The sequence below is a fragment of the Falco punctatus genome, assembly GCF_963210335.1.
Source record: "Falco punctatus genome assembly, chromosome: 11".
Lineage (NCBI taxonomy): Eukaryota > Metazoa > Chordata > Aves > Falconiformes > Falconidae > Falco > Falco punctatus.
The window spans coordinates 13,079,293-13,105,495 of NC_137591.1; the positions used below are offsets into that span (position 1 = coordinate 13,079,293).

Consider the following 26,203-nt stretch of genomic DNA (forward strand, 5'->3'; position numbering starts at 1 on the left):
TCCCAGAGCTGCCCTTAGCCACAGGTGCTGTGGCTTCTCTCACAGGTAAACCTCCAGAATCACACCCAAAGGCAGCTGTCCTGGCCCCAGGTCACCCTGTTCCTTTTCTGAGCCCCCCACAAGTCGTTGCTATCCTTTTGAGATTTGCCCTGGTTCTGCCCAGTCCCAGTAAGGGGCTCCAATGGCTGCAAAAGGACATGCAGGAGGGCAAGGAGGTCTCACTGACCCAACATCCCAAAGATGGTGTTGGTCTAGACAGACTTTTTTTGGCTTTGGTGCTTTCTCTGCCCTTTCACATCCCTTCTGCCTGAAACTGATACAAAAGCCAACCAGAAGAACTGCCCCGCTCCACAGCTTGACTTCCATTCCAGTTCCACCCCTCTAACAGACATGAACTCACCTTTGGACTCCCCTCTGCTTTTGGCTTCGTGTAGGAAAAGGACCCTCTCCCCTCCACACCCATGGCTGCCAGAGCTCGGATCCGGCTTGTGCTACTGGAAGTGACAGCAGAGACAGCCTTGAGCAGGGGAGCCAACATCTCCTGTTGCATCAAACCAGGGCATAGCTCAGTGTGTCAGCCCTTCAACAACAGGATTCCCACAGTGTCACTGACCTGCGAGTGGTGGGTGAGGGTGGCCGCACCTGGACCAGAATGAAGCCCATACTCTGCAGGTACTGGATGTATTGCTGCAAGAAGGCATTGCACATCTCCTGCAGCCAGGGCTCCTCCTTCACCTTGCCAGGCAGTGCTTCCGTTGAGTCGCAGCTGTGGCTGCGGTCTCTCCCTGAAGCTGTAGAGTCATTTGAGCGGTGGCGCTTCTGGAAGAGAAAGTAATTTCCTAAGGAGACCTGCTGTGACTGGCCTCCGCAGGTGACACTCGCTGGGACACCACCAGGTGCCCTGGTTGAGCAGAGGGCAGACCTCCTCTCTGCCAGAGAGCATCAACAGCTGGTTCCCCAAACACTGTCCCAGTGCACGTGCTCAAACACAAGATCCAGGATTTACTCAGCCGTGGACGGACCTAACAGCACCGCAACAGACTGCAGGAAAAGGTGCTCTGGGAGAAGGGGAAAAGTCACACCTTCCCCTACAGAACGGCTTCCACAAAGTGTTAGTGGCTCACAACTGGTTCACGCAAGGCTCAACAGAGCTTCAGCTCCCTGCTGTCATGGTAAGAGTCCTATCCCCTTATGAATCCTGCTGACTTCTCAGATTTACTAGTAGTTCAGTAGCACTCAACAGGAACAGTGTTTCCTCTTAACCATTCTCAATTCTCCTTTTGATGTCCTGAATACTCCTTGTCTTTGTGCTGTAAGAGACTGTGGTTTCTTTTCTTGATCTCTCTACTCCAAGCCTGTGGCTCTTTTTATGTATTTCCATCTGGTCTTTTGTTCACCTACCCCAGAGGCAGTCTCTTTACATGGAATCTCTCTGGCTACTCTCTGACCTCCAAGTCTCTCTAGTTCCATGCCTTTGCCGCAAGATGCTTGGTTTCACACTTACTGTCCAGGTGAAGACACTAACAGGCCAGTATTTTAGAAATGTATTGGAACGCCTAACACCCCTTTCTGATGCACTCTGAACAGTTTGTCTTTTATATCCAGCTGTTCACGAATTGAAGAAATTTGGTGAGCTGTCTGCTCTGTACAGGCTCTGCAGTCAGTGTACAATACAGGAGGAGTTCAAACTTCTCTCCACCTTGTGCTCTGTTTTACTAGGAGCAAGGTCCCAGCTCCCACAATAGCTCTCATTTCACAGGCTACTAGTTCCTTGCAGTCTTTTTCTGTTCCAACCAATCTGAACAGCCACACAGCATCGCAAAGCTTGGCACCTCATATGTACTGCGATAAATGATCTGGAGATACAGAACCCAATACACAACCTTGAAACCCCTGCTGCCTGGTTCCTCAAATTGAATAAGCAATTTTCATTTTGCTCTGTTCCAAAAAAAAAAGTGAAGTTTTCATTCTGTGATGATACTTTTCCTTTCACATGCCAGTGCTCAATTTCTGTAGTAATCGCTGCTTAAAGACCCTGTCAGAATCCTTTTGACATCTAGACAAATTACAATAGCCTGTTCTTCCCTTCTGACACACATATAGACCACAAACAGCTGGTACAGGATCTACACTGGTTAGAGTCTGTCAGGTTACAACCTGCTCAGGATTCAGCTGCTTTGCTTTCAATTGTTCTAGCTATTTGCTGGGCCCAGAAAAGGTTTACCAGGTCTGGCTGCTGAATGCATAAAGGGAAGTTTTGCCCCCCCAGCAGATCAGTACCAGAAATAGCTCTCTGGTAGCTTCACTAGACTCAGCCCTGAATTCCCTGGATAGAAAAACGAAGTCAGTCTTCCCCAGGGATGGTGCAGCTGCAGAGAAAGGCTTTGAGGACCCAAGGATTTTCTCAGCCTCCGTCTGACAGGGTGCAAATTCATCCTGTAATGCAGGAGCGAGCTTAGAGCAGCCGTATCTTGGGCAAAGATTGCAAAGCCATCCTTTGCCTCAGTGCACAAAGCCCAACCCCACCGGCATTTGCTGACACTCACCTTCCCCTCTACCTTGCCCTGCTGGTCAGTCTGGATTTGCTGCCGGAAGGCCAGGTCAAAGAGCAAGGGGGTAGCACAGTAGTGAACCAGGCGCGAGGACTGCTTCAGGGTCTCCAGGTCTGCCAGCTGCAAAGTGCAAGAGGAGTACGGTTACAGCACACATCCCTCATCAAGCCTGGGAACAAGCTGTCTGCAACACTGCACTGCTGCTCAAACGGAGATCAAACACCAGAGGGAACCCCCTCCTTTACAGCCTTTCCAGTGCTGGGCAGCGAGGCCCCGTGACCAAGCGTGCTGCTAGAGCCCAGTAACCCCAAAAATTCAAACAGAGAGCACGTACTGCCCTGCCAAACACCATCCCCAACACACAGCCTGCCCTGAGCTCCAGCGCTCCCTTTGGCACAGGGAAGCTGGTGCCCCCGGTGTGCTGTAGGAAGGCCCAGCCTGCCGCCCACCTGCCTGGGCTGCACTCACACTGATAGGCATGTTGGACTGCGCCGACCTCTGCTGCCAGGTGACAAAGAGATTTTCAATCTTCATCTGCTTCTCCAGTTCTGGAGGAGAGAGAGCAGCCACAAGAGTGTCAAGTCACAGCCCCAGATATTGCCACTCCACTCCCACCCTACAGATAACCCATTCCTCACAGCACCCTGACAGAGGCTGAGAACTGTCCCCACTGCCAGAACTTGTTCTGCTCTTTCTGAGCTCCTTTTCCAGGAGCAAGATGATTAGACAGGCTCCCGTGGCGTCAGGCCCCTTGTTTTACCTTTCCTCTCCATGCTCTTGATTTCCAAGAACTGGGCCCCATGCCGAGACACGGGGTCAAAAGGTCCCAAGTCAGGCCCGTGGGGTATGCGTTTGATGGTGGTAACATCCCGCAGAGCTTCGTCAAAGGGCACCACATCGGGATGGAAGTGCAGAGATGGCAGGCTGCGGGCAGAGCTGCTCAGCCGGCCTTGCTCCTTGCTAGGTGGGGGACTGGAGCTCCGAATCAGCGCGTCTACCTCCAAAGTGGAGTTCAGGAAAGGATTTGGCTCCTAAGCAAGAAGATACAGCCATGTAAGCCTCCTTACTATCAGCCTTGGAGCAAGAACCCACAAGAACAGACTAAACCCAATTTTGGCCATCTGCAGACATGTCTGTTAGCCTTCTCCATCATCAGGCCCAAGGAGAGCAAGCCTTGGCCCAGCACGGCCCTAATGTGCAGTGGGAAGCCCATTCCACAGCCTCCTCCACCCTAAATAATCCAGTCACAAATAAAGTGCTGCCAGCAGCAGGACCTGGCTTCCCTTGCCACCTCTGGCTGTCTGAAAATGCAGACAGCAACAGCCCGGCTGGACGCAGCTACAGATGGACACATGAGCACCTGGGGATGCCTTGCCAACCAGCATACAAGTGCCTGCAAACTTCTGCAGACCCCCCAGACTGCTAAGGCTCCTCCTGAAGGGGAAAGGATTGCCCTGCTTGGCAGGGTGCCCTACCTGCTTGCTGTCCTCATGCCATGGTGTGTCCATGAAGCAGTGGTGGTGGAACAGTCCCAGCTTCTGGCTGAGCAGGCAGTGCACGATGTGGGACCGGGCATTCTGCCACTGCAGCAGGCGAGTAAGGGAGCAGTTCAGGTTGGCCCCCAGGTCTGGAGACCAGTTGTAGGTGTAGAGTGTCAGCTGGAGAAAGAGGAAGGGGAAGAAGGCTGAAGGACCTGCTCAGAGAGGGCCTGCATGGTGACACGGGCTGCCCCAGGTGCTCTGGGTACTTGCTGCAGCCAGTTCCAGATGACAAGGCTGGGACAGGGAGAGTGGCAACAGCTCATTTGCAGCCTCGCTGTTAACAGCCACACTGGTGGTGGTGGTGGTACTTGCACTGCCAGCACAAGCGCCCAGCCTGATGTGGGCCTTGCTGTGGGTAGGGAAAGGACCGTGACAGCCCACAGTGGGGCAGCTGAAGTCAGAAACAGCAAGGCTGCTGCTCCCCAGCACTCCCCAGAGCACTGGCAGGGAACTCCCAGCTCTGCTTGCAGCACAAGCAGACAACTCGCACAGCTGCTTTGAGGGCACCTGCCTGGGGAAGGCTGGTTGCCTGCAGAGGTACTCTTCTGCTCCTCTCTCTAGCCCTGGGCCAGCTGGGAACAGCCTGGCTTTCAGGAGACACCACCACACAGGCACCATTGCTACCTTTTTGTCGATGATCTCCATGAAGAGAAATCTTTGCCGGGGCACCAGGTCTCGTCCAAGGCTGGGATCAGAGCCTCTCTCTGCTGAGCTGAATTCCATGGCCTCGAAGCGCTGGAGCCCTTTGTGAGCTGGAAGAAGCCAGAGTTATGACCCTCGGTACCAGCTCATCCTGCTTTTACATCCCACATACCATTAAGGTGGCATGACAGGATGTTTTGCCAGAGTACTGCTCAGCTTGTCTTGAAATAAGGAGTTATAAGCCAATTTGAGAATAAGGTCTCAGGAGCTCAAAATAAGACAATCCACTGCCCACCTCAGGGCACAAGCAGTCTGTCCCAGCAAGGAGAGGAACCCTGCTCATACACTTCCCACCTCAAAAGTCCCCAGCACATACTCCCGTGGACCCTGGCCGAGCACTTACCCTGTTCTGTGCTGCAACGCCACTGCTGGAAGTTGCGTCCCAGCAGGATGAAGTGCCTGACGGCTGCAGGGCGAGGGCTGGCACTCTGCCCAGGCTTATACGGCAGGAAGGTGGTGCCCCGATGGTAGCTGCAAAGAGCACCGAAGGTGGCTGACAAGTAGAGCCATGGGAGGAGAGGCTGGCAGAGCTGATTGGCATTTGCTTGTGCCAAACAGCCCCCTATGAACCGCAAAACTCACCAGATCTGCTCAAACACCTTGACAGTGGTGTCGCTCGCCAGGGCGGTGACCAGGCTCACCACTTCCACCAGGATGGAGGACAGGAGGAAACGGGACACAATCTCCACCGAGCACTGCTGCACCGATGGGCACCCTGCACAGAAGCAGCACTGTCGTACAAGATGCCAAGCTGCCCCAGAGCTAAGCCCTGCCCGCCTGGGCAGTGCAGAAGGCTAAGGCAGCCCTGCTGCCCAGTGCAGGCCAAGTTCCTGCCCTGCCAGGGACTGTGGTAGGCAGAGCTGGAGTACAAGGACCTTATAGGAAGGAGGAGAAGACAAAGGCTGGAATAACTCCTAGTGTCAGGCTGTAGCCTGAAGCAGAACCTGGACCAAACTCCCTGCATGCCCTGAGCACAGCAATTTATTCCCCTGCTTATTCCTTGTTCCCTGGCTTACTCCTTATCAGGGGAGGAAGACAGCTCTACCTTGCCAGCAGGAGGTGTGGGAGACCAAAGCGAGAGGTATCCAGAAAGCAGCAACAGGCCAGCCACACTGCCCCAAACCCCACCCTATGAAGGGCACCCCTCCTCCTCTCTCTCCCTGCAAGAGTGGGGGTCTCCCTTGCAGCTTCACAGCCCCAGAGCACGTTGCAGAGGCTCAGGTCCTCCCTCCCTGCTACATCTGGGAGCTAAATCACTACAGCAGCTGCTGTTGGGGCCAGGGCTTTCCAAAGCAGCTGCATCCAAGTCCAGCAAGCCCTGGGCTCAGAGCATGGCAGATACAACCACAGGCCTTAGCGGGTCTGTTCAGATGTGCAGACACATGCCACAGCTTTATAATGCTGATGCTGGCCCTGAGACCAATGGGACCCAGGTGAAGTTCAGGGAGAGACAGGGTTCATACTAGGTAGAGACGAGCAAGGGATGAAGGCAGATGGTGCCATATGAAGGACTTGTCCTTGGAGCTCTGGGTAGAAAGGTTCATTCCCAGCCCATGTGGAGGAGCTGGTGCCTGAGACACATACCCAAGTGGTTCATGAATGCCATCCACTGCTGGCAGGTTTGATTGAAGAGTGGGTGCATGGTACCCACATCTCCTTCTTCCAACTGGCAGGCTCGCCGCCTAGGAAGAGGGAAAGGAAGCATAGTTATACCAGATCAGCCAACAGCAGTGAAGGTACATAGGTGCAACAGTCCCCTCCTGGCTCCAGAGCAGGGCCTGGGGAGCCTCCTTTTCAGGTTGTTACAGCCCTTGAGCTTGGTCCCTCTGGGTAGCAGCCATAGGGATGTCAGGTATTGCACAGGGCCACACAATGCAGGGAAGGGATCTCTGGCAGGAAGAAGCAGCAGTGCTCCCAGCAGCGCTCCAACAATAAGGATCAAAGCTTTATGTGTGAAAGGCAGCTCCCCTAACTGGCTGTGTAAGGGAGAAACTACAAGGAAAGGGGATGTGATCCAGAGGATTGAGCCACATGTAGAGCCAGCAGCATGTCAGGCTACAGAGCAATGTACAGCAGATGCAGGGGAACAACACCGCGGCTGCTGGCTGTGCTTGCCTCTGGGCCTGTTCTAGTTCAGCTGTGGCTGTGGCCCGATCCTGGCTCAGGTGCTGCTTAACACTCTCAGTCTTGTGCCGTCGCCTTGTGCGAGCCTCTTCTGGCCTCTCCAGCACAATGTCATCAGTAGTCTTGGGGCTGCCCAGCTCCGAGGACTCTGTCTTACTCTGCGGAGAAGGGGGTAAGTTAATGCTGTGCACATGCACAGCCCAGCGTCCTGATCTCAAAAGTCCCCACTACCAGTCCAGCCTCCTGACCCCAGCCAGATCCCTCCTCTCCACTCCTCCTGGCCTGACACACCATGAGGACTTACAGGCCCTGCTCCCCACTGGTCCCTCAGTAAGATTACCAGCATATCCCAGAAACTGCGGCGTCCCAGCTTGCTCGTGGGTGTCACTGGCTCCCCAGAGCTGGATGAAGGGGCAGACGTGAAGTGCAAGGGTGGAGGACAGCTCCTGCCAGCCCCACCAGTCGCCAGGGCCAGGCCCTTGGTCTCTGACATGGTCCTCCTTAGGCCTCCTGCAGAGACAAAACAAATCAGACCCCGAGGCTCCCACTGCGATACCGCTGGTATGCCCGCGTACCCCACTCTGGCTGGCCGGAGCCTGGCTGGAGAGAAAAGTGCCCTCAGTAACACCCAGCAAAGTGGATTCAGTCTTGGTGAGCAGACAGACCTTTAAATACCATTTCCAACCCTAATTTCTATGACACTTCTTCCCAGAGACATCGCACAGCACAGCTTGCAGAGGGGAGAGCAGCTCCCTCCCTCCCAGCCCTCCAGCCCCGAGTCCCCCCAGCACAGCTAAGCTCCTGCAGGCCAGGTGGGAAGAGCGAGGCTGGCTGGAGGCTCCAGGTGGCCATCCTGGCCAGGCTCTCACCTGCAGAGCTCAGCTCCTCCAGGTCTGCGGCACCCAGGGGGCAGGTGGCTTCCACACAGAGCGGGGCCGGCAGAACGAGGAACTCCATGACGGCATCGCAGAGAGCATGGCGCAGGGCCCCGCGCAGCTTTTCCGACAGCTGCAGCAGGCTGATGTTGCCCTTCTCCCAGATATCCAGGCGCACCAGCACGCATGGCTCTGTGGGGAAAGGGCAGTCCTGCATGCCTCTGCATCCCCACCTTCACCAGCCCTCCTAGGTGCCCCAGGGGATGTAGAGGCAGCAGGGAATCAAGCAGCTTGTGGCCCGTTTCACTCCCTACCTGAATGCAGGGTGCCAGCCTCTGGCTGGTGCTGGCTGACTGCAGTGAGGCTTTCGAAGTCCGTGTCCTGCAGTGGGCCCACAATGGGCGAAGAGGAAGGCGGCTTCTGAGGGTCAGGCCTCTCCCCGTGGGGCAGCAAGGTGGGGCTGCCGTGCTCATCCACGAAGGTCAGCGCAATGCATGCAATTCCTGTGGGGGAGAGCCCGAGGCAGCCTCTGTCAGCCCAGCACTGAGTACACCCCTACAAGCCCTGCCTACAGCCTGCCACCCCACACCTGGGACCGTCATGTCACCGCCTGGGTTGCACAGTGCCATGTGGCAGGCAGGGCCCAAAGGAGGGGACACAGCCAGAGGAGCAGAGGCTAGATGTGCCTGTGCGGAGCTGGGGTGAGAAGCATGGTGCTTGGCACAGGGTGTCCCCATCACTCCAGGAATCTCTCCTGCAGGGTCACAGCAGCTTTTGCTTTGCCCTGCAGGAGCTTCCGAGGTTGTCAGCCCCATATACAAGGGAAAAGTATCCCCATTTGCTGCAGGAGGGCCTTTATGCTGAGAGATCCAGGATGGGGCTCACCACCCCTACCCTCTTAAAGGGACAGAGCCCAGAGCCCAGACACTCCAGTAGCTCTCTCCAGGCTGTGGAGGGCCTTGACTCCCTGCAGGGGAAAACTGCATACATGACACCTTGTTGCAGATGACACTCACAGCCCCCTCCTCGCTGTACACCTGTATAAGATCAGGTGCCTTTCCCATGCACTCCAGTCAGCAGGACTGGGGACAAAGCAGGTGGACACCTAGTATTATCCTGGAGTTGCTGCAGAGTAAAATTCGGGCCCTACCTGTAGCCTCTCTACACTGAGCCCTACGCACACACAATAGGACAGTTCAGAGATGCAGAGCAACAGGGTGGTGCTTGCTTCACAGCCCACATGCTACATGCCCAGGTCCATGCAGAAGGAGAAGCCCTGCTACGGACCGGAGCAGAAACGGGACCCCACTCACTCCCCCCAGCCCAGCTCTGCAGCCAGGGCACCGAGGATGCAGCTGTGAGGTCCAAACCCCACGCTGTAACCCTGGATGCTCTCACTCCCTTTCAAAGCCCCTTGACTGACTAAGCCAGCACTCAGGTGGCTGGATGACAAAGCTGCCCCAAGGCTGCTGAAGGGCGATATGACCAGATGCAAACAACCTCAGCCCCGTAACACTGCTGAGCCCATACTCCGTCCCTCCCCATCCCAGCAAGGATAGGAGTGACGCCAGACTGTGCTGCCACAGAGCAGTAAAACTGTACCCGACTGGATCCACAGCACCATGTGGAGTATGGGTGCCCTCCCTGTGCTGAGACAAATCCAGCTCCAGCAGACTGTGTCTGTCCTGGTTTTGGCTGGGATAGTTAATTTTCTTCTCAGTAGCTGATACAGTACTGTATTTTGGATTTGGTATGAGAAGAATGCTGATAACACACTGATGCTTTAGCAGTTGCTAAGTAGGGCTTACTCTAAATCAAGGACTTTTCAAATATCCCATGCTCTGCCAGTGAGCAGGCAGCACAAGCAGCTGGGAGGGAGCACAGCCAGGACAGCTGACCCGAACTAGCCGAAGGGATACTCCATACCATGGAATGTCATGCTCAGTATATAAAGCTGGGGAAAGAAGAAGGAAGGGGGGACAGTATATAAACCTGGGGGAAGAAGGAAAGGGAGCACGTTCAGAGTTACGGTGTTTGTCTTCCCAAGTAACCCATCACGCATGATGGAGCCCGGCTTTCCTGGAGATGGCTGAACACCTGCCTGCCCACGGGAAATAGTGAATGAATTCCTTGTTTTGCTTTGTTTGCATGTGCGGCTTTTGCTTTACCTATTAAGCTGTCTTTATTCTAACCCCCAAGTCCTCTGACTTCCATCCACTCTTCTCATTCTCTCCCCATTCCACTGTGAGGGGAATAAGCGAGCAGCTGTGTGGGGCTTAGTTGCTGCCCGAGGTTCAACCATGACAGTGCCCAGGTCTAAGCAGCAGCACAACCACCTGGCCTCCATCATTCATTCCTAACGAAGCCTAAGCCCTGCAACAAGCTTTCCTGCAAGACATGCCAGATGCAAGGGACAGGGCACTGGGATGGACAGAGCAGCTCCCAAAGCAGAAAGGAGGGCATTCAAGTCAGAGGACAGCTCACTTGCACTCACGCTGAAGAAAGGAAAATCTACATCTACGAGCACCCTCCACCTGGAGAAAAGTACAGGAGCTGCCTTGTTTCAGAGGTGCTCTACAACAGCCTCCAGCATGTCTCTCCCCGAGACGTGCACAGAAACAACCCTTTACCCAGCAAACAATGGAGAAGTTTGTAATTTCCTAAATATCAAAGGTGGAAGGGACCAGGACATAACACACACTCATTCCCCTTCAGAGCAGGGCAGGGAGCCTCACACAGGGGCGCTCCCACCCTACACAGCCTCCCGCTGAAGCAGGGCAGCTCTCCAGGATGTGGGTGTTGATGCAGAGGTATAAAAGCCGCAAATCTGCCCCACATGACAGTGAATATCGGCTCTGCCAAGCAGATTTTCCTTCTTTAAACAGTAAAGGGCACAAAATCCTCATATGTCTGGCTTGACAGTCAGCCTCAGGCCCACAGAATGGCACTGGATGCTTATGTGGTAGTTGTAGACCAAGATGTAATCACTCCCCTCTTCTCCTCCTGGATAAACTACCACACTGAGAAGTCCCTTCAGTGCCCCCTCCCCCCCCCGCCCCGGCACATTTCCCTATCACATCCATTCCTGTACCTCTGTTCTGCTTCAGTCTATCTGAGGCGAGGACATGGGAACAACCAAGCACAATGTCCCATGTCCTCCTTGTGTGTGCTGGGACACACACTCCTCTGAGGGAGCATCCATGGCAGTGCTTTCAAGCAGGCCAGATCAGCAGCTGCAGGAGCAGACTCCTCCTTTGCAGGTGCTCCCTGAGACAGAGCTGGTTCGCCAAGCACTCAGCACCCTGCAGCCAGCTCAGTCTCTCAGGGAAGAGGTGATGGCTGCCCCTGCCCCACCAGCAGGAAGGCTCACCTCCCCACTGCAGGGGACAAGGCTTCCAGTCTTGCTACAGGAGCACAGAGAAGCCGAAATGCAACTCCTAAATCACAGGTAAGAAACAGGTAAGAAACTCAAGACCTGAGCTCCAGGACTACAGGAAGAAGTTAAGTTACCAAGAGCTGCCAAGGACCTTACTGCCTGCTGCGCTGGATTTTGGCTACGTAGTCATCCATTGCACTCTGCAGAGGAGTTGGGTGCTAGGGAGCTGTTACCTCCCATCTGTGATGGCCTCTGAGCCCTCTCTGGCCCAGGCTCACTGAAATATGATGTACACATCTAGTGGTGCCTGACCACTCTAGCCCATTGGTATGCAAGGGAACCCCCCATCCCAGGACACAGCCACTGGGACAGTGGTGATGCTGCACCCTGCAGCGTGAAACCACGGCTGAAGCATCATGACTCCCGTCTTGCTCAGGGAGTAGATGCCTGGTTGGACCTGTGGGAAAAAATGGTGCAGGATTCTGGACTTGCTTGCCAGTGGACTGCTTGCAAGCTAACAGGGCAGCACACAGACCCTCAGCAGCTGGGGACCGCAGAACTGCCATCTCGAGGCAGCAGGTTCTGTTTGCTCATTTATCCAGCCAGCAAGAAAAGAGGAGGCTCAGCTAAACAGACAGGCACACACAAACACACAGAGGAGTCGGAGCTGAAGCCACACACAAGGAAAACAAGAACAGCAGGGACCAAAGGGGCCAGGGAGCTGTGCAGGAGAGGGAATTGAAGTAACACTTGGAGCCACAGGTGCTACCTTGGAAGTGGGAGGGTGGAAAGAGGTGCTGCACAAGGTCCGACATGGTACCTACACAACAGAAGAACATTCAGACAGTGCACAAGGGGCACAAGACACACGATGGCCAGGTGACAGACCACATGGCTTGGACAAAACATGACATGACAGCCTGCTGCAGATGTGCCCTATCCAATCCCTCCTCCAGCAGTCTGGAGAAAAGGGCAAGGACATTGCCCCCACAGACCATGCTCAGTTACACGCTGCATCCAGCTGCCCCTTCGCAGCAAGGCTCCTGCAACAACTGTCTCTGATCCCACCTCCAGCCCCACTGAGCCTCTGTGCCCCACACTTACTGAGGTCTCGCTGTGTCTTGCCCCACAGCTACTGCAACCTAGAACTGCTCTTACAGCAACAGGCCAAGCTTAGCAAGTTGCTCTGTGGGACGCCTTAACTCACTCCACCACACATGCAAGGGTGTGCAGTCCCCCAAGCACACACCCTGCCCACTTCCAAGCCATCGAGGGAATACCCCAGCACCAGCCCTCCTCAGTCACTCAGAGCTCTCCAACATGGGAAGCAGCTCCCCAACACGCAGCCCCCTGCCCAGAAAACTCAAAAAAAAGAGTTGAGCATGATTACCTTTTCCACCAGTGCCTTGGCCGCCTGGCTTGTTGTACAGATAGAGATCCTGATCAGGGATGCTCCCACTGTGGTTGAAGTAGTGCTAAGGAGAGCAAGTAATAAGAGAGATTGGAGAACTTGTCTTAACTGGAAGCAGAAGCCAACATGTCTGCAGAGCTCATCCCCAGGTGCAGCAAACAATCCAGGCCTACTTAAAACATTTGCCTACACAGCCTTCACCACTGCTGGGCTGAAGAAACCCCCTACAGCTCTAGGCAGAGTTATACAGCACTACACATCTGGCCTCCCCCTCTACCTTTGCCATGGCCATGCTGAGGGGGTGGGTAGCTGCTCCCAAACTTCTATTAATCCTGATGTTTCAGTCCTTACATCTGAGAGAGCCATGCAAGGAGCCAAGCTCAACTTTGCAAGGGGACCTTCTCCCATGCTCCTAGGAAACAACTGTGGGCATGAGCTTTGTGGTTGCTGCTTTTTGCACAGCAAGTGACCGCTTGTGTGAAAGTCCAGTCCAAACAGGAACTGCTTACTGTCCTGTGAAACTCCTCCAAGCTTCAGTATTCAGTGTCAGTTCATCCCTAACACTACATGGCAGAGCTGGGAACATGGCGATGGAGCTGCCCCAACAAATGCCCCCAGGAGCAGGCAGAAGCTGGGCAAACCGTTGCCCTGGCTCACAGCCCTCCTCACCTTGAAGTGGTGCTCCACGTTGCTGTCCGTGTACTTTGGGGTGTGCAGAAAGATGAGCAGGTTCTGGCGCAGGTAGCAGGCCACTGCATGCAGCCAAGGCAAGGCAGAGGGTGGCAGTGCAAACTGCAGGACCTCTGTGGGTGGCATCCCAGGAGGCTGGATAAACTGCAGAGACAAGTCTTTAGAACTCAGCTGAGGCTCAACAGGATGCCCTGGGGCTCTGATACAGATCCGAATTATGCCAGCCGGCTAGGCGAAGGGAGAGTGTGGTGGGCAGAACCCAGGCCCATAGACAGCACCCTGAGACAGATGTGGGCAGCTACTCCAGGGGTATTCACAGGGAGGCCCTGCCACGCTGCAACCACCAGCAAACGGGATCTCTCACCTACCCTGGCACCCACACAGCATATACCTTGGTGAACGCTTAGCCTGAGCGAGCACTAGAGCAGGGAATGGGATACAGCACACCACCCTGGCCTTCCCTTCCCTGGGTCAGGAGAGGCTAAGACAGGTCAAAAAGTATTACAGGCTCTGCGATGAGCAGAGCAGGTATCCGGTGAGGTACCTCCACATCTGCTGGGGTCAGCTTGCAGTTCCGCACTAGCATTACAGTGATGATATCCAGGGTGGCCTCATCCAGGCGTCTGCGCAGCACTTTCACCAGCTCATCTGTGATCTCAGGCCCTGACAAGTAAGCAGAGATACACGCAGCTTCTTCACTCCATCCAGTAAGAATGACCGCAGCCAACCCTCCCTGCCTGTTCAGGATGCAGCACCCTCACAAACACTTCCCACAGGGAACATGTCTTTCCCACCACCAATTTCTTCAGGTATCTTTTTCTACCCCTTCACGATCACAAAAGACTGCTGATACAGCAGGCAAAGACTAATGCCCTCTTGCATTGGGAAAGTTGGCATAAGCCACCCAGTCTGCAGGAGGTTTCATCGTAGGCCATGGATCCTTTCCTAACATTCCCATCCAGAAAGAATGGAGAACAGCTCTGAGCTAAGGCAGATCAGCTTGCTCAGGAGAGAGATATTTTCTCTGCTCTTCAAGCAAAGAGGGCAGGGAGCAGAGTTCTATTGCTCTGCTTCACATCAGCACAGTTCATCTGCTGCCAGGTGCTGTAACACTTTACCTGCTGGGGCAACACCATGGACCATCAGCTGGATGTGTCTGTCTATCTGTCCCACAGGGCGGGCAGAGTCCACGCTACGGCATGAGGCTGCATCCAGAGAGGAACGAGAACCCTGGAGAAGCAAAAACAGCCACATGGCAGCAGCTCCCATGTGCATTCTAGCTCCATCATTGCCCTGGGCTGTCAGCAAGGTCAAGCAGAACCCACCCACTGCTGTCCCAGCTCCACAAATCTACAATGTAAGTTTTATCCTATATAAAATCCAGGCTGCTGGACCTACTGAGTTCCCTCCATTCCCGTGACCAAGAGCACCCATATCCACTCCCAGAGAACAGCAGACTCACCGTTAGATCCTCAGTGTAAATGGGCTCCTGGCTGCGTGTCAGTGCCAGCGAGCGAGATGCTGGACTAAAGATGCTCTCTGCTTCCCACACCTTCCCACTGTAGGTGGTTTCAGTCAGTCTGAATACAGGAGAAAGACAAGTCAGCCTCCATTTTCAAGGACAACAGCATCATACCTCCACAGAAGATCCACGTCTTCCTTGCTGTCCCCTGTGCACTTTTGGGGATTAGTCCTTACTATATGGAGCTTGTGGAAAAATTGCTCTCTGGCTCCCTCAAAAAAATTATCTTTTCCCCTCCCATGTAACGTCTTAGCACAGGGAGAGCAGGAGGGGCCTGGTTTGATGTGACCGACTCATCAGAAATCAGGTATTTGCTGCTTGGTTCGCAGCAGGGTCCCTGAGGCTGGGCAGACACTTTCTGCCCCAAGGAGCCCTCGGTCTGCCATAACGCATGTAGCAGGGCAGGGTCAGGCCAACAAGTCACACTGGCTTCTTACCGGAGGTAGAAAACAGATTTAGTAGCGCGTTCCTGGTAGACAAACATATTCTTCCTGTTGACCACAGAGAAGGCGTTGAGCACTGAGCGAAGTGCCTGGATAGCTGTGGGCAATGTGGGATGTTAGCTATCCCACATACCCGTCTCTGGTGTGCCAACCTGGCCAGAAGCCAGACTCTGGACACACAAAATGAGAGAGAACCTGGGCTGTACGCACCTCGCGAGACCCCCATGTTGGGGCCCATCTTGAGGCGTGAATGCACGTGGATGAGTGTGCTCCACACAACATCACAAGCAAAGTGCCCCGGCATGAACTGCATGGTGGCAGCCAGGTAGTCCCGGGGCTGGTAGCTCTCCTCTACAGAATAATCTACAAAGAATGTAGGACATAGCTGGGGCCATAGCATGGAAGTCACCATCTTTTTAGTCACTCATGAGCAGGCAGTATCACTGCTGCTGAGACATGGCCAAGGGAGTATTCATACCGTCTGTTGGCATGACACGCTGCCTGTATGAAGTATAGGGTGTTTCACTCTTCCAGATGTCCTCCTCACTTTCTGCCACCAGTAATGAGTTGCATATGTGGCTGTCATGCAGGTCCTGCAGCAGCAAGCGCTGCAAAGCATAAGAAAAAATTGGTTCTACCGCTTGCACAGCCCGCAAAAGACAGCACAGAGGAAAGGCTTAGGGCTAGCTGTGTCCCTTTTCCTTTGACCCCCAAGCTCTACCAGCTGAATTGGCTCCCCAGGCCCTCCTCTGAGCTGGGCCTGGACCAGACAACCTCCAGAGGTCCCATCTCATAACCGGCAGCTCTGCAGATCTGTTACCTGATTGACAACCCTGCAGATTTCACTGATCTTCTTCACCACCACCTGGTTGAGACTCTGGCACTCCCCTGGCTGCTCCTCTTCTGTCTCTACTGCCGCTGCCTTCTCAACACTCAGGCTGCTTTACAAGGAAGGGGAGAGAGGGGTCAGCAGGGCACCTGGACAGTGACTGTCCCTGTATGCTGCAAGTAGGAACGCAGTAAGGATGGCAGCTTTCCCCTTATGGAGCGTCAGTCCAGTCCTGCAGCTCCCCACCCACACTGGGCAGGGAGAAGATCCTGTCCAGAGATGACCGAGTGGCATTAAGGTCCTGCTACAGAGAAGCAGTGGCCAGATAGGGGACCCTTCCTTACCGTGTGTGGTAATACACCTCCACTCGGTCCTGCAGGATTTTTATGATGAGCCAGAAATCCGGCATGAGGGGACATCTGGGTTCCTGGTCGCTCATTAGTGCCTCCTCATACTCCGAGTCACTGCTTCCCCCATCGTAACCTGCAATGTATCCTCACGTCAGTCCCAGGCCTGGCAAGCCAGCCTCCCTCCCAGGCACAGCAGGCTCTGGGAGATCAGAGCCACTCACAAGCCCTGTCCTCAGGGCACAGGGGTCACCCCAGCCCAGGCACACAGTCATCCCCCACCCCCGCACTACTATGTCACTGCCAGTGTCACTGCCAGTGTCTGGCTGCATGCCGTTGGTCACCCCTACCCTGGCAGACTCACCCAGGTGGTCGGAGTCCATGCTGCCCTGGCTCGACACGAGGCTCTGCACGCGACTGGGACGCTGCTTGCTGGAGCCTGCAAAGAGACAGTGTCTGATCATAAAAGCATTTGCTAAGCCCCTTCACACACCCATGCGCGGGAGAAACATTACACCACAGGCCAAGAAGAGAGTGCTGAGGAATGGGGCCCTTGCAGCCGTTACTGGAGTCCCCAGGAACTTCATGTCATTAGGGATATCAGTGCAGCAGCACAGCCTAGTACTCTGGGTACTGTTAAGAAGTGAATTGCCAGCACCCTGGCAAGGAAGAGACCGACAGTCCTGGGTACCAATTCTGGTGTTTAGGGACTGAAACAGGAACAGCAGTCGTATTTTGTATGCCACAGCCAGAAATGACCTCTTCCCTTAAAAGTTCCTGAGGCTGAGGTACATCCTGCCCACAATCGCAGCTCCTACCTTCCCTACCCTGTGTTACAGAGTCAGCCAGGCTTGCTGCAGATGGTGTCACCAATAGTGATTTCTCACTGTTGCCCTTTTCAGAGGATGAGGATGGCAGTGACTGTATGGTTGTCTCTGGAGCTGCCTCCTCCAGGGAGTCATGGCCAGGTGCTCTGCTCTGCTCAAGGCTTAGGACTTCTCCTGGGACCTGCACACAAGCCAAGGTTGCAAAAATGACCAGAAAAACATGCACTGAAAAATGTCCCATCATATTCCGGCAACCTTCTACCTTCTGTTACCAGTGTCCCACCAACAGACCAGCTCAGTGTTTCTCACCTCATCCTGTGTGTGGCTGCCCCCGCCTACAAGGTTTCCTGTGTCTGGCACGATGCCTGTCTCACTCTCTGGCCACCCCCAGAGACCCCGGGCTTCTTCTGGGAGGACACAGCTTGCATGGTGTAGCTCGGAGCCTTCTGCCTCTGCTTCACTGCTCCCCTCCTGGCCTGCCTGGCCCAGGACTGTCCTGGTGCCCCCTCCAGCTGGCTGCTGCAAGCAGGGTGCCCCCGAAGGGTTTGGAGCTGCCCGCCTGGAGTGCAGGCGGCTGATGGAGACGTAGTGGTAGTCACTGCCTTCGGCATTAAGCATGTAGCCTGGCAGAGCCATTCTTCTGAACTCCTGCAATACAGGGAAGAATAAGCATCCTGCTAGCTAAGTGTATGATGCTGCCTCAGGGCTTTCTGTTTACCTCCTTGAACTTCTCCAGAGAGTGCTCAGGTCCAAAGACAAACTGGAGTAGCACTACCTCGCTGTGGCAGCTGGGCCGCCCCTTGGAGTTATAGATGTGAGTGGCCACCCGGTGCAGGATTGAGGTGCTGATCACCTGTGAGTGGCGCAGGGCAGACACAATCTCATCATCCAGGAGCCAGCGGATCTGAGCAGAGCAAGGACACAGAGCAAGACCTAGGTGATCTGCATTTGCAAAGCTGCTCCAATTCTGGTCCAAGTCCCGATGGAATGACAGCAGCCCCTCTCATCACCTACATCTCTCATCTCTTTCTACATACCTAAGAAAAGGCCTTTAGAAGAGAGCTCTACCTGTCCCACCCCAACTGCAGTAAGAATTTTATCGGGGTAATTCCACACTTTTGGGGAGCAGAAGGCCAATGGCCTGCGTGGTACCAGCAAGGCCTGCTAGTCAGTTCAGTTGGCAAAGGCTGCAGCTTGGGGCAGGCTAGGAAGCGTGCAGCAGCAGTTGTGCACTGTGGCCACGCTGCTTCAGCTGGAAGCAAGAAGCAGGCAAGGCTGGCTTACCTCATTCATAGTCGCTTCAATAGCCTGCCTGTGCACTCCAGGGAGGTTGGAAAGTGCAGGGTGCCTAAGAGAGAGGAGAAGAACTAACCAGCCAGTCCTTCTCATTCGTGCAGCTGCCACAGTGCAGCTCCTAGGCAGCAAATGGAACCCATGAGGGAGTTGCTACACCTGCAGTGGCATACCTCTCATCTCCTGTGGACGGGAGCCGTTCCAAGTTGTGCATGATATCCTCATCTGAGCGGAAAGAGGATGGCTGCCCTGGAGAGCGTGTGAAGGACACACTGCTCTCTGAGGTGCATCTGTCAAAGGAGAGAGCAAGCAGGCTGAGCATCAGCTTTTGAGCCAGAGAGGATAAAAAGACACAGATTCCAGAGAGTGAAAAAGGGACCTCTAGAGAAGGTGAGCCTATCTTGGAAAAATTTTAGTTTTCTTAGGGCTGTGGCAGGCTCTGCAAGAGGGAGAATCCTGAGCCTCAGCACACCGAGAGGAGCGGAGACTGGCTGGCTGCGAAGGGAAGGCAGAGGGTTGGTTAGTGACTGGGCCTCTTTCCACCTACCTGTTGTGCAGAATGTCTGCGTTCACAACTTCTATCTCCAGGGGCAGTGTCAGCACAAAGATGTCCAGGGTCACACAGAGGTCCCCCAGGTCAATGGTGTTCAAGCCCTGGCAACTTTCCAGGCAGCCCAGAACCTCCCCTGAGCAGAAATCACAGACAAAGGGAATCAAGCAACAAACAGCTCTGCTTACACACATACAGAGCTTGATGGCAAGTACAGAGACTGCAAGAGGTGGCTGTCCCACACACCCAAACAGGTTCGAGAAAGTCACCATCCTCCATGACTCTTTCAACCTTCCATGACCAATCCCACAGCAAGTGGGAGACTTGGTGAAAAAGCCCTCGTCTGATGCTGGGAGATCCAGGGGGTCTCCGTACAGGAAGAGCTGGTCCTGAGGGACTGCTGTTTAGGATACAGCATGTTTGTTCCAGGAGCTGCTCACCCAGCAGGGGCCTGACAGAAGCTCTACTGCCCTTTAACCTCACAGCAAGGCTTGCTCTTACCTAGACAAGTTGGCAACGACTGCACGGGCATGGAGCTATGCTGGCTACGTAGCTTCACTGAGCAGGTAAGGTGCACAAAGAGCGGGGGCATCTCCTGCTCCAGGAGCTCCTGCTCATTGAGTGAGTCCCCTCCCAAAACGCTAAAGGAGTCATCATCCTGATTCACTGTGTTGGAGTCTGAGAGGGAATCTGTGTCTGGAAACTCATGCTCCAGCTTCTCACGGTACTCCACCTCCAGCTCTGGGTCACTCTCTGTGGCGATGCAGCACCCTGACACAGTTCCTGTTGATAACAGTCCCCTGTTAGCAAACCAGGCCCACATCCCCAGGGACCCCACCAGACACAGCCAAACTCTGAAAGGCATCACCACAGCAAGATTACAGACGTTTCCTTCTCCGGGACAGAGTAAGCAAATATTACCTTCCTCAGCTGCCAGTTCTGCCTCTGATCCCTCCATGTCCTCACTGCCTTTCCTGTCTGCCTGATCCCGAGATGCCTCCTCCTGAGACAAAGAGAGGAAGGGCAGATACTAGAACCACGCCAGGCAGTGCAGCAGGCTGTTGATGGGGCCCCCAGGGGCTCAGTCTACCCATGCACCTGCCAGCCCCAAGTAAAGCTACTGACACCAGGTAAAGCTACTTCCCCCCACAAGGACTAGGTGCCTGCCAAGGCAGCACCATGCCTACCTCTTTCTTGGCTGAGGGTGGGCAATAGAAGAAATAGTGAGGATTTGATGGCACCGGCTTGAAATGTAAGCTTCCAATTTCCAGGAATTTTTCCTAAAAGAGAAATCCCAAATGTGAAGCAGACATTCCACTCCACCCTCCTGCGGGAGCAAAGTCGAGCTTCCACATTCCTCACCTGGATAATTTTATGCAGGTCAGGGTGCGCCTGGCAGGGCTGTCCAATTTCCAGCAGGGAGAGGGGAAACTCTGAACAGCAGCTAGTACCTACACTGCTCTTTGGCTCCTCTGTGGGGCTAGCAATGTTATGGGAGTCCTGCTCGCTGTAGTCTTCCATTTCCGCACTGACAGGATTGTGGACAGGTCAGACAGGCAAATCAAGAAACAAGATGAGTTATACATATTATCTACCCTGCAAGCATCCCACCTCACAGTTCCCCACACCTCATCTGTGTAAACACAACGTGACTTACACGCCCCCCACCCCTACAGCTGCAGAAATCCTCCTGCCACCCACTAACCCACATAAGTGCTCAGGCTGTCTGAAGCCAGACCAGAGGTAGTCTAACCATGCTGATCCCACTGCCAGGTACTCTACACCACACTACACATCCACCCTGGGAAACAGAGACATGTGGCTGAGTGTAGGGACAGGCCTGGATCAATTTGTATTACCAACACCCAGTCCAGGGCACCTCACAGCAAATACCACCACGCCGGCACCCCTAGTATCTTGGCAGCACAGCGCAGAGCTCAGGCCCATATTTACTCAGCAGCTCCATGACAGAATCAGTCCCTAAAACTCAGAAAAAGCAATGGGGGGAGTGGGATGCTGGTTAGTCAAAGTACTCCCAGGTACCTGAATTAGTAATACAAATGGGAGCTCTGGGTGCAATGTGTCACAAGCTGTACATCCTTCAGTAAAGTTTATACAGTCTGCTTTGGGATAGGTGATTCATAATCATACAAACAAAAAAAAAAAGTTCCCACAGTTCTTCTCTGGGAAAGTAGCACTTGAAGAAGTCATCTCACTTTCCAAACACTGACTGGTCTTCAAAACCACAGTCTCATCCCAATGATTTGCAGTATAAGAAGAAATAGGACTGGGGATTCCGAACAAACGCTAGTGAATTCACATAAAGGAACCGAGGATAGTCAAGTGCAAACAGAGGACAAAAAACGTAAAGAGGGTGTTGCTTTGACAGACACTAAGGCACAGTAGAGTACTTTTTCTCCTGCGTAAGTTTCCAGAAGCTATACAAACCTCATAAATACCCTAGGGATTAGAAAGACAGAAGGTTAACATCAAGCATATTCCGATTCTGCCTTGCTATCTCCCTTGTGATATTTTTTCCAGAGTTTTAATATAAAAAAATCACGCTTCCTTCATTAGAAAAAGATAACAAGCCTCTCATTTTCACCAGAGTCAATAGCAAACTCAAATCAAGCAGCAGCAGATGTGTAATTTGTCCAGAAACAAGTCTTAGGGTTACCTGGAGATAGACTGCCCTCCAGCTCAGGACAGATGGGACAGTAATGAGCTAAGATTACAAGAGAAAGCAAAAGGTTGGATGCCACCAGAGATTATAAAAAAGAGAAGGCCCTGGTGGACACCATACCACGTGGGATATCCCACCAGAAATACCTGTTCTTACATATGGCTCTGTTAGAACCTGCCCTACATCGTTTCTAGCAGGCAGTAGAAGATGCTTGAAGAAAGATCTGTCATGGCCCAATGCTTAGAACAGAAGCAACACCAAGGTGGGCCCCTACCTTGATTCAGAGACCAAGACACCCCGTTCCCTAGAGCTCTGCTCCTCCTCTTGCTCTATGCTGCCCACTTGGAAGCTGGCTGTCTTGGAGTGTGTACAGAAATGTTGGTGGCTCTCTCGGAACGAGCGGACATGGCTGCACACTGTCAGCAGGAAGTTGGTGATATCAATCTCTTGGAGCAGCTCCTCACAGTAGTCCATGGCTGTGAGCAGGTCCTGGGAGCTGATGCTGTGTGACTGCTGAAGGCTCTTGAACAGCCCTACAGATCAAACACAGTGTTTGAGTGCCCCGCTGCAAGGATGCAAGGCCATGGGAGTCAGGCAATAGCCACGTATAGATTTTCACCCAGTTCCAACACAGATTCGCAACCAGTGCAGGTGCTGGGAGACAAGACTCAGCCAGGATGCCTAATCCTACAGGTTAGCCTAGGTTTGTGTCATCCCAGAGTGCCCTAGGGATCTGCCACCCTGAAGGTGAGAGGAAAATGTCAGAAGGTACCCTCCCCAAGTCCAGGAACAGCCTATGCAAGGCCCATAGGGAACGCACCAAGGCATCTTTAAATCCCTCCTGGTGGGAGGATAAGTCCTACAGCTCCTCCCTTTCCTCAGTGTAAGGTCACTAGAAAAATGAGACATTGCTTTCATACAAGAATATCCCAGGTCCAGCCCCAAGCCCAGCCCTGCCTCGGCTCCCACTGTTCTGCTCCTCACCTTTCACATAGCACTGGTGGGAGTGCTCCTGCAGCAGCGTGCAGTAACTCACCAACTCTTTATGCTTGTGGTCTAGCCAAGCAGCAGTAGGAGGACGTTCCAGAGACTGGGACCTGGAAAAGAGGAACCATGGCCTTCAGCACCAATGAAACACATTTTAGACTGCAAATGGCTCTGGTACCAGTAAAGCAGGGCCCTAGGGCATGCACAGGGAGTGGCTGATATAAAGCAGAGAGGCAAAACCCCCCAAGAAAATAAAGCACAGCTACAGCCAGCCTCTTGTCAAGAAAGGTCCTCTGTTTTCTGATTAGGAATCAAGTATGGTATTACCTGAAAAAGATGTCTCGGGGAGGACGGTGTGCCCGTGGGCTGACAAGCTGCTCTCGTAACAATTCCAAAGAGCAGCTGTAGATGTAAATGGGGCAGCGAAATCGGCGGCACTCGCCTAGCTCAGATTGCGAGTTCTGGCGACAGAAGGAGATATGCACATCCCTCCGCGAGGGGCCACCCTGTTCCCCTGCGTCACGGCTCACTTCTGCAAAAGAAACAATCCTGAGATAAAGGCCTTCAAGGTGCCTCTCATTCCTGGTCTGAGAGGTCACAGCCCTCACAGCAGCAGCCACAGGTAGGTATCAGTTTTACAAGCTTCTCACTACTCAAACCTCAGGGGCCATTCTCAGCCAGCACCCAACCACTCAGTGCAGTGCCCAGCTGTGAGACTGAGAATAGCAAGGCTACTAATACTAATACTTCAGCAAGGTGCTGTCCTGCAGGCAGTACCATGGGCTGGTGTTATGCTGAGGGTAGGTAACGGCACTGCAGCGTCCCCTTCGTCAGCCTCAACCCTGACTCGCTCTGCACAGACAGGTCCCACGTTATCCTCTCCAGATCGACTCTCATCTTTTGGAGGTCTGTCCAACCCACAAGCCATCAGCTTCTGTACATCTGGAAGAAAATAAAATAAAATCACCCTCTATCCAGTGAGAACAGTTTAACCCCTCCACCTACATTCCCTAGAGGGCAGATGTCCCTGCCATGTGTGGGATTTTGTGCGTGGGAGCAGCTCCAGAGAGTACTTCCAGTTGAGCCTACCAGCCTTCACCAGCAGCTCAGTGGAAGTCAGACCAGTGACAATGGCCAGAAGCAGGGACTCTCCCAGACCATCCCATTAATAGTCTCCTTGCTCCATTCATTAACAGCCCTACAGGGAAAACAGTCCAATGGTTGCAGCCAGCAAACAACTCAAAGCCACATCCCCTGCCTAAAAACACTATGTGGGAAGCACCACGCTCAAGAAAATAAGAGCAAGACATTTAACACTTTGCACCACTCTGCTCCTGGCCACATGGTGCAAAAAGACTCAGTCTACTCTGCTGTTCAATTTTCCCTCTGTCCTACCACAGCTGATTCTGCTTTTGCTGTTTTCCTGAGGGGATGCTAGGGACTGCTACCTCCTCTTGCTCCCCACAACAGATGGCCTCACCTGAGAAGGTGGCTGGCAGAAAGGTCAGGAACACGTGCTGCGGGTTGACCAGCTTGGCATAACACCGCCACTGTGGGGGAAAGGGCCCTGTTGTGTCACTCAGGGTCACGTCATCCTCAAGCAGCTCTGTGTTGCCAAGGCTCTGACGAAAAAGCAGAAGCTGGATAAGCTCACAGCACGTGGCACGGGCCTACCTTGAGGCAGGTAACAACTACACAGAGCAAATTCCTCCATGACTGCTGGTCAGCACAGCACTGAAATCACTCTGTCCACCCCCTGCAGCAATCTCAGAGCAGCCTGGCTCCAGGAAACACAGCACACACAGTCAGGAGATGCTCAGCCAGCTTTACTGGGGCTGGTTCTGACCTCCAGGCAGTGATTGCCCATGGTTCCTGAGCAATATGCAGCACAGCATCAGTGCTGCTGCAACAGCCTAGGCCCATGGTGAGTGCAACTACACACACCCCTACTAGATTCCTGCTTGCTTCAACCACAGGCTACAGCTTAAACTGCTGCCAAGCATGGGGAAAACACCAGCCTTTCGATCTGTCCTCAAGCCTTCTACTAACTCTCCTTCTCTTCACCAGCTGCTGCCTTGCCTTCAGAGAGGGCTCAGGAGGACGACAACATCGTAGCAGTACCTGCAGAGTACTTGTGGAGCCAGTCATATCCCTGGTGCCGTTGCTGCCAACAAGATGATAGGATGCAGAAGCATCCTGCTGCTCCAGGGTCCCAGAGGCTTTCAGAGTTTCTTCTGAAAGGGAGCACAGAGAAATGAACCTGAGAAACACCAGCTGAGGAAGAGACTTGAAAGCAAGGCTCCTGAAACACCCCAGCTCTCAGCGTCACTACTGTCACACTCCTGGCCCTTACCTCTGATAACAGGGAGTGTGAAGGGGGGTTGATGGCCATCACGATCCCGTTGCAGAACCTGCTCCATGAAAGCCACATGATCAGCATCAGCCATGGGGATCTCCCGGTCACTGAGGTCATGCTGCAGGCAGCCATGGAAGAGGTTTAGTAGCATTTCATTGGGCACAAACGAAGAGTCCTTGGTCACCTCCTCATTCTCTGCTCCAAAACAGAACCATGGCAGCTTCAGGGACAGCACCTCCACAGCCACCACCTGCCCAGGCCCCCAGGAGACAGCCCTTTGCAAAGTCTTCTATACAGCCAGGAGTCTCCCCCAGCACCTCTGCAAGGCCGACTTGGAGGGTGTTGAGGAAGCCCTGGAGTTCCAGCACCATTAGCCACCCTGCAGTGACTCACCCTGCTACTGTAACTGTGCTGGAGATGTTTGGGACTACAGACAAGAAACCACCACCACTGAGTAACAGTTTGGGTTTAACATTTTCAAGAGCAACTCTTCCAAAACTATCACCCCAAGAAAAACAGCAATATGCCTGGACAGCCCTGGGCGGCAGAGATGGGAAGAATAGCACTGAGCTACTGAAAGAGGCATGGCAGCTCTCACACGCCTGCTGCACAGGGAGACAAACACAGGACAGGGTGCCCATAGCCATGGAGGGAGGACAAGAGGAGGCAGGTGGTAAAGAGGCACCTACCTTTTGTCAGCATTAGGAAGAACATTTCAACCTGCTGGCACCTAGGCAACAGCTTCATGAGGTTGAACTGGAACGGAATCTCGTGCACTCGAAAACCAGCCCCCATGTCTGGATCTGCAACAAGAATTGGGAATGTAGCATGCCTGTGCACAGCACATAGCCCAGCCTCCCAGGCCGTCTCCGCATGCATAGTGCCAGCCCTAGACACAGTGCAAGCAGCACAAGTGAAGGTGCACAGCAACGCTGCCCAGCTCCCTCTGCTCGGGAGGGCAGAGGCATACAAAGAATGAATGCGGTGAAAGGGCGAAGTCTGCTGGAGGCTGCAGCAGGTTGTGAGCTACCTACAGAGAGATACCTCGCTGTAAGAGCTCCCTGGGCTTATTGCCCCCTTCACACAAGGAGGGAT

General features: G+C 53.8%; 1 protein-coding gene across 17 annotated transcripts in view; it reads right to left on the reverse strand.

The window, feature by feature from the left end:
• Positions 1-26,203, reverse strand: part of SZT2 (SZT2 subunit of KICSTOR complex) — a 60,629-nt gene that overhangs the window by 10,001 nt on the left and 24,425 nt on the right. For 9 of the 17 annotated variants that reach the window (XR_013931206.1, XR_013931207.1, XM_080406864.1 and 6 more), the window contains 43 exons: positions 25,798-25,911; positions 25,106-25,303; positions 24,874-24,986; positions 24,233-24,374; positions 23,530-23,694; positions 23,080-23,284; positions 22,750-22,862; positions 22,040-22,298; positions 20,445-20,610; positions 20,270-20,362; positions 20,004-20,085; positions 19,584-19,865; positions 19,080-19,218; positions 18,706-18,822; positions 18,524-18,587; positions 17,958-18,143; positions 17,549-17,887; positions 17,231-17,420; positions 16,777-16,851; positions 16,410-16,548; positions 16,057-16,177; positions 15,715-15,844; positions 15,447-15,599; positions 15,231-15,333; positions 14,734-14,851; positions 14,390-14,501; positions 13,816-13,934; positions 13,251-13,415; positions 12,561-12,645; positions 8,109-8,297; positions 7,789-7,986; positions 7,260-7,429; positions 6,911-7,077; positions 6,380-6,477; positions 5,378-5,510; positions 5,139-5,266; positions 4,718-4,845; positions 4,028-4,210; positions 3,313-3,583; positions 3,021-3,100; positions 2,547-2,672; positions 614-819; positions 401-494 (listed from right to left, as the gene is read on the reverse strand). Coding sequence is in view for 15 of the 17 variants with exons in the window: in XM_080406864.1 (XP_080262990.1) it covers positions 401-494; positions 614-819; positions 2,547-2,672; positions 3,021-3,100; positions 3,313-3,583; positions 4,028-4,210; positions 4,718-4,845; positions 5,139-5,266; positions 5,378-5,510; positions 6,380-6,477; positions 6,911-7,077; positions 7,260-7,429; positions 7,789-7,986; positions 8,109-8,297; positions 12,561-12,645; positions 13,251-13,415; positions 13,816-13,934; positions 14,390-14,501; positions 14,734-14,851; positions 15,231-15,333; positions 15,447-15,599; positions 15,715-15,844; positions 16,057-16,177; positions 16,410-16,548; positions 16,777-16,851; positions 17,231-17,420; positions 17,549-17,887; positions 17,958-18,143; positions 18,524-18,587; positions 18,706-18,822; positions 19,080-19,218; positions 19,584-19,865; positions 20,004-20,085; positions 20,270-20,362; positions 20,445-20,610; positions 22,040-22,298; positions 22,750-22,862; positions 23,080-23,284; positions 23,530-23,694; positions 24,233-24,374; positions 24,874-24,986; positions 25,106-25,303; positions 25,798-25,911 (6,458 nt within the window). In the remaining 2 variants the exon portion in view is untranslated. The remainder of the gene's footprint in view (positions 1-400; positions 495-613; positions 820-2,546; positions 2,673-3,020; positions 3,101-3,312; positions 3,584-4,027; positions 4,211-4,717; positions 4,846-5,138; positions 5,267-5,377; positions 5,511-6,379; positions 6,478-6,910; positions 7,078-7,259; positions 7,430-7,788; positions 7,987-8,108; positions 8,298-12,560; positions 12,646-13,250; positions 13,416-13,815; positions 13,935-14,389; positions 14,502-14,733; positions 14,852-15,230; positions 15,334-15,446; positions 15,600-15,714; positions 15,845-16,056; positions 16,178-16,409; positions 16,549-16,776; positions 16,852-17,230; positions 17,421-17,548; positions 17,888-17,957; positions 18,144-18,523; positions 18,588-18,705; positions 18,823-19,079; positions 19,219-19,583; positions 19,866-20,003; positions 20,086-20,269; positions 20,363-20,444; positions 20,611-22,039; positions 22,299-22,749; positions 22,863-23,079; positions 23,285-23,529; positions 23,695-24,232; positions 24,375-24,873; positions 24,987-25,105; positions 25,304-25,797; positions 25,912-26,203) is intronic. The other 8 variants (XM_080406852.1, XM_080406865.1, XM_080406861.1 and 5 more) reach the window with 5 other exon arrangements.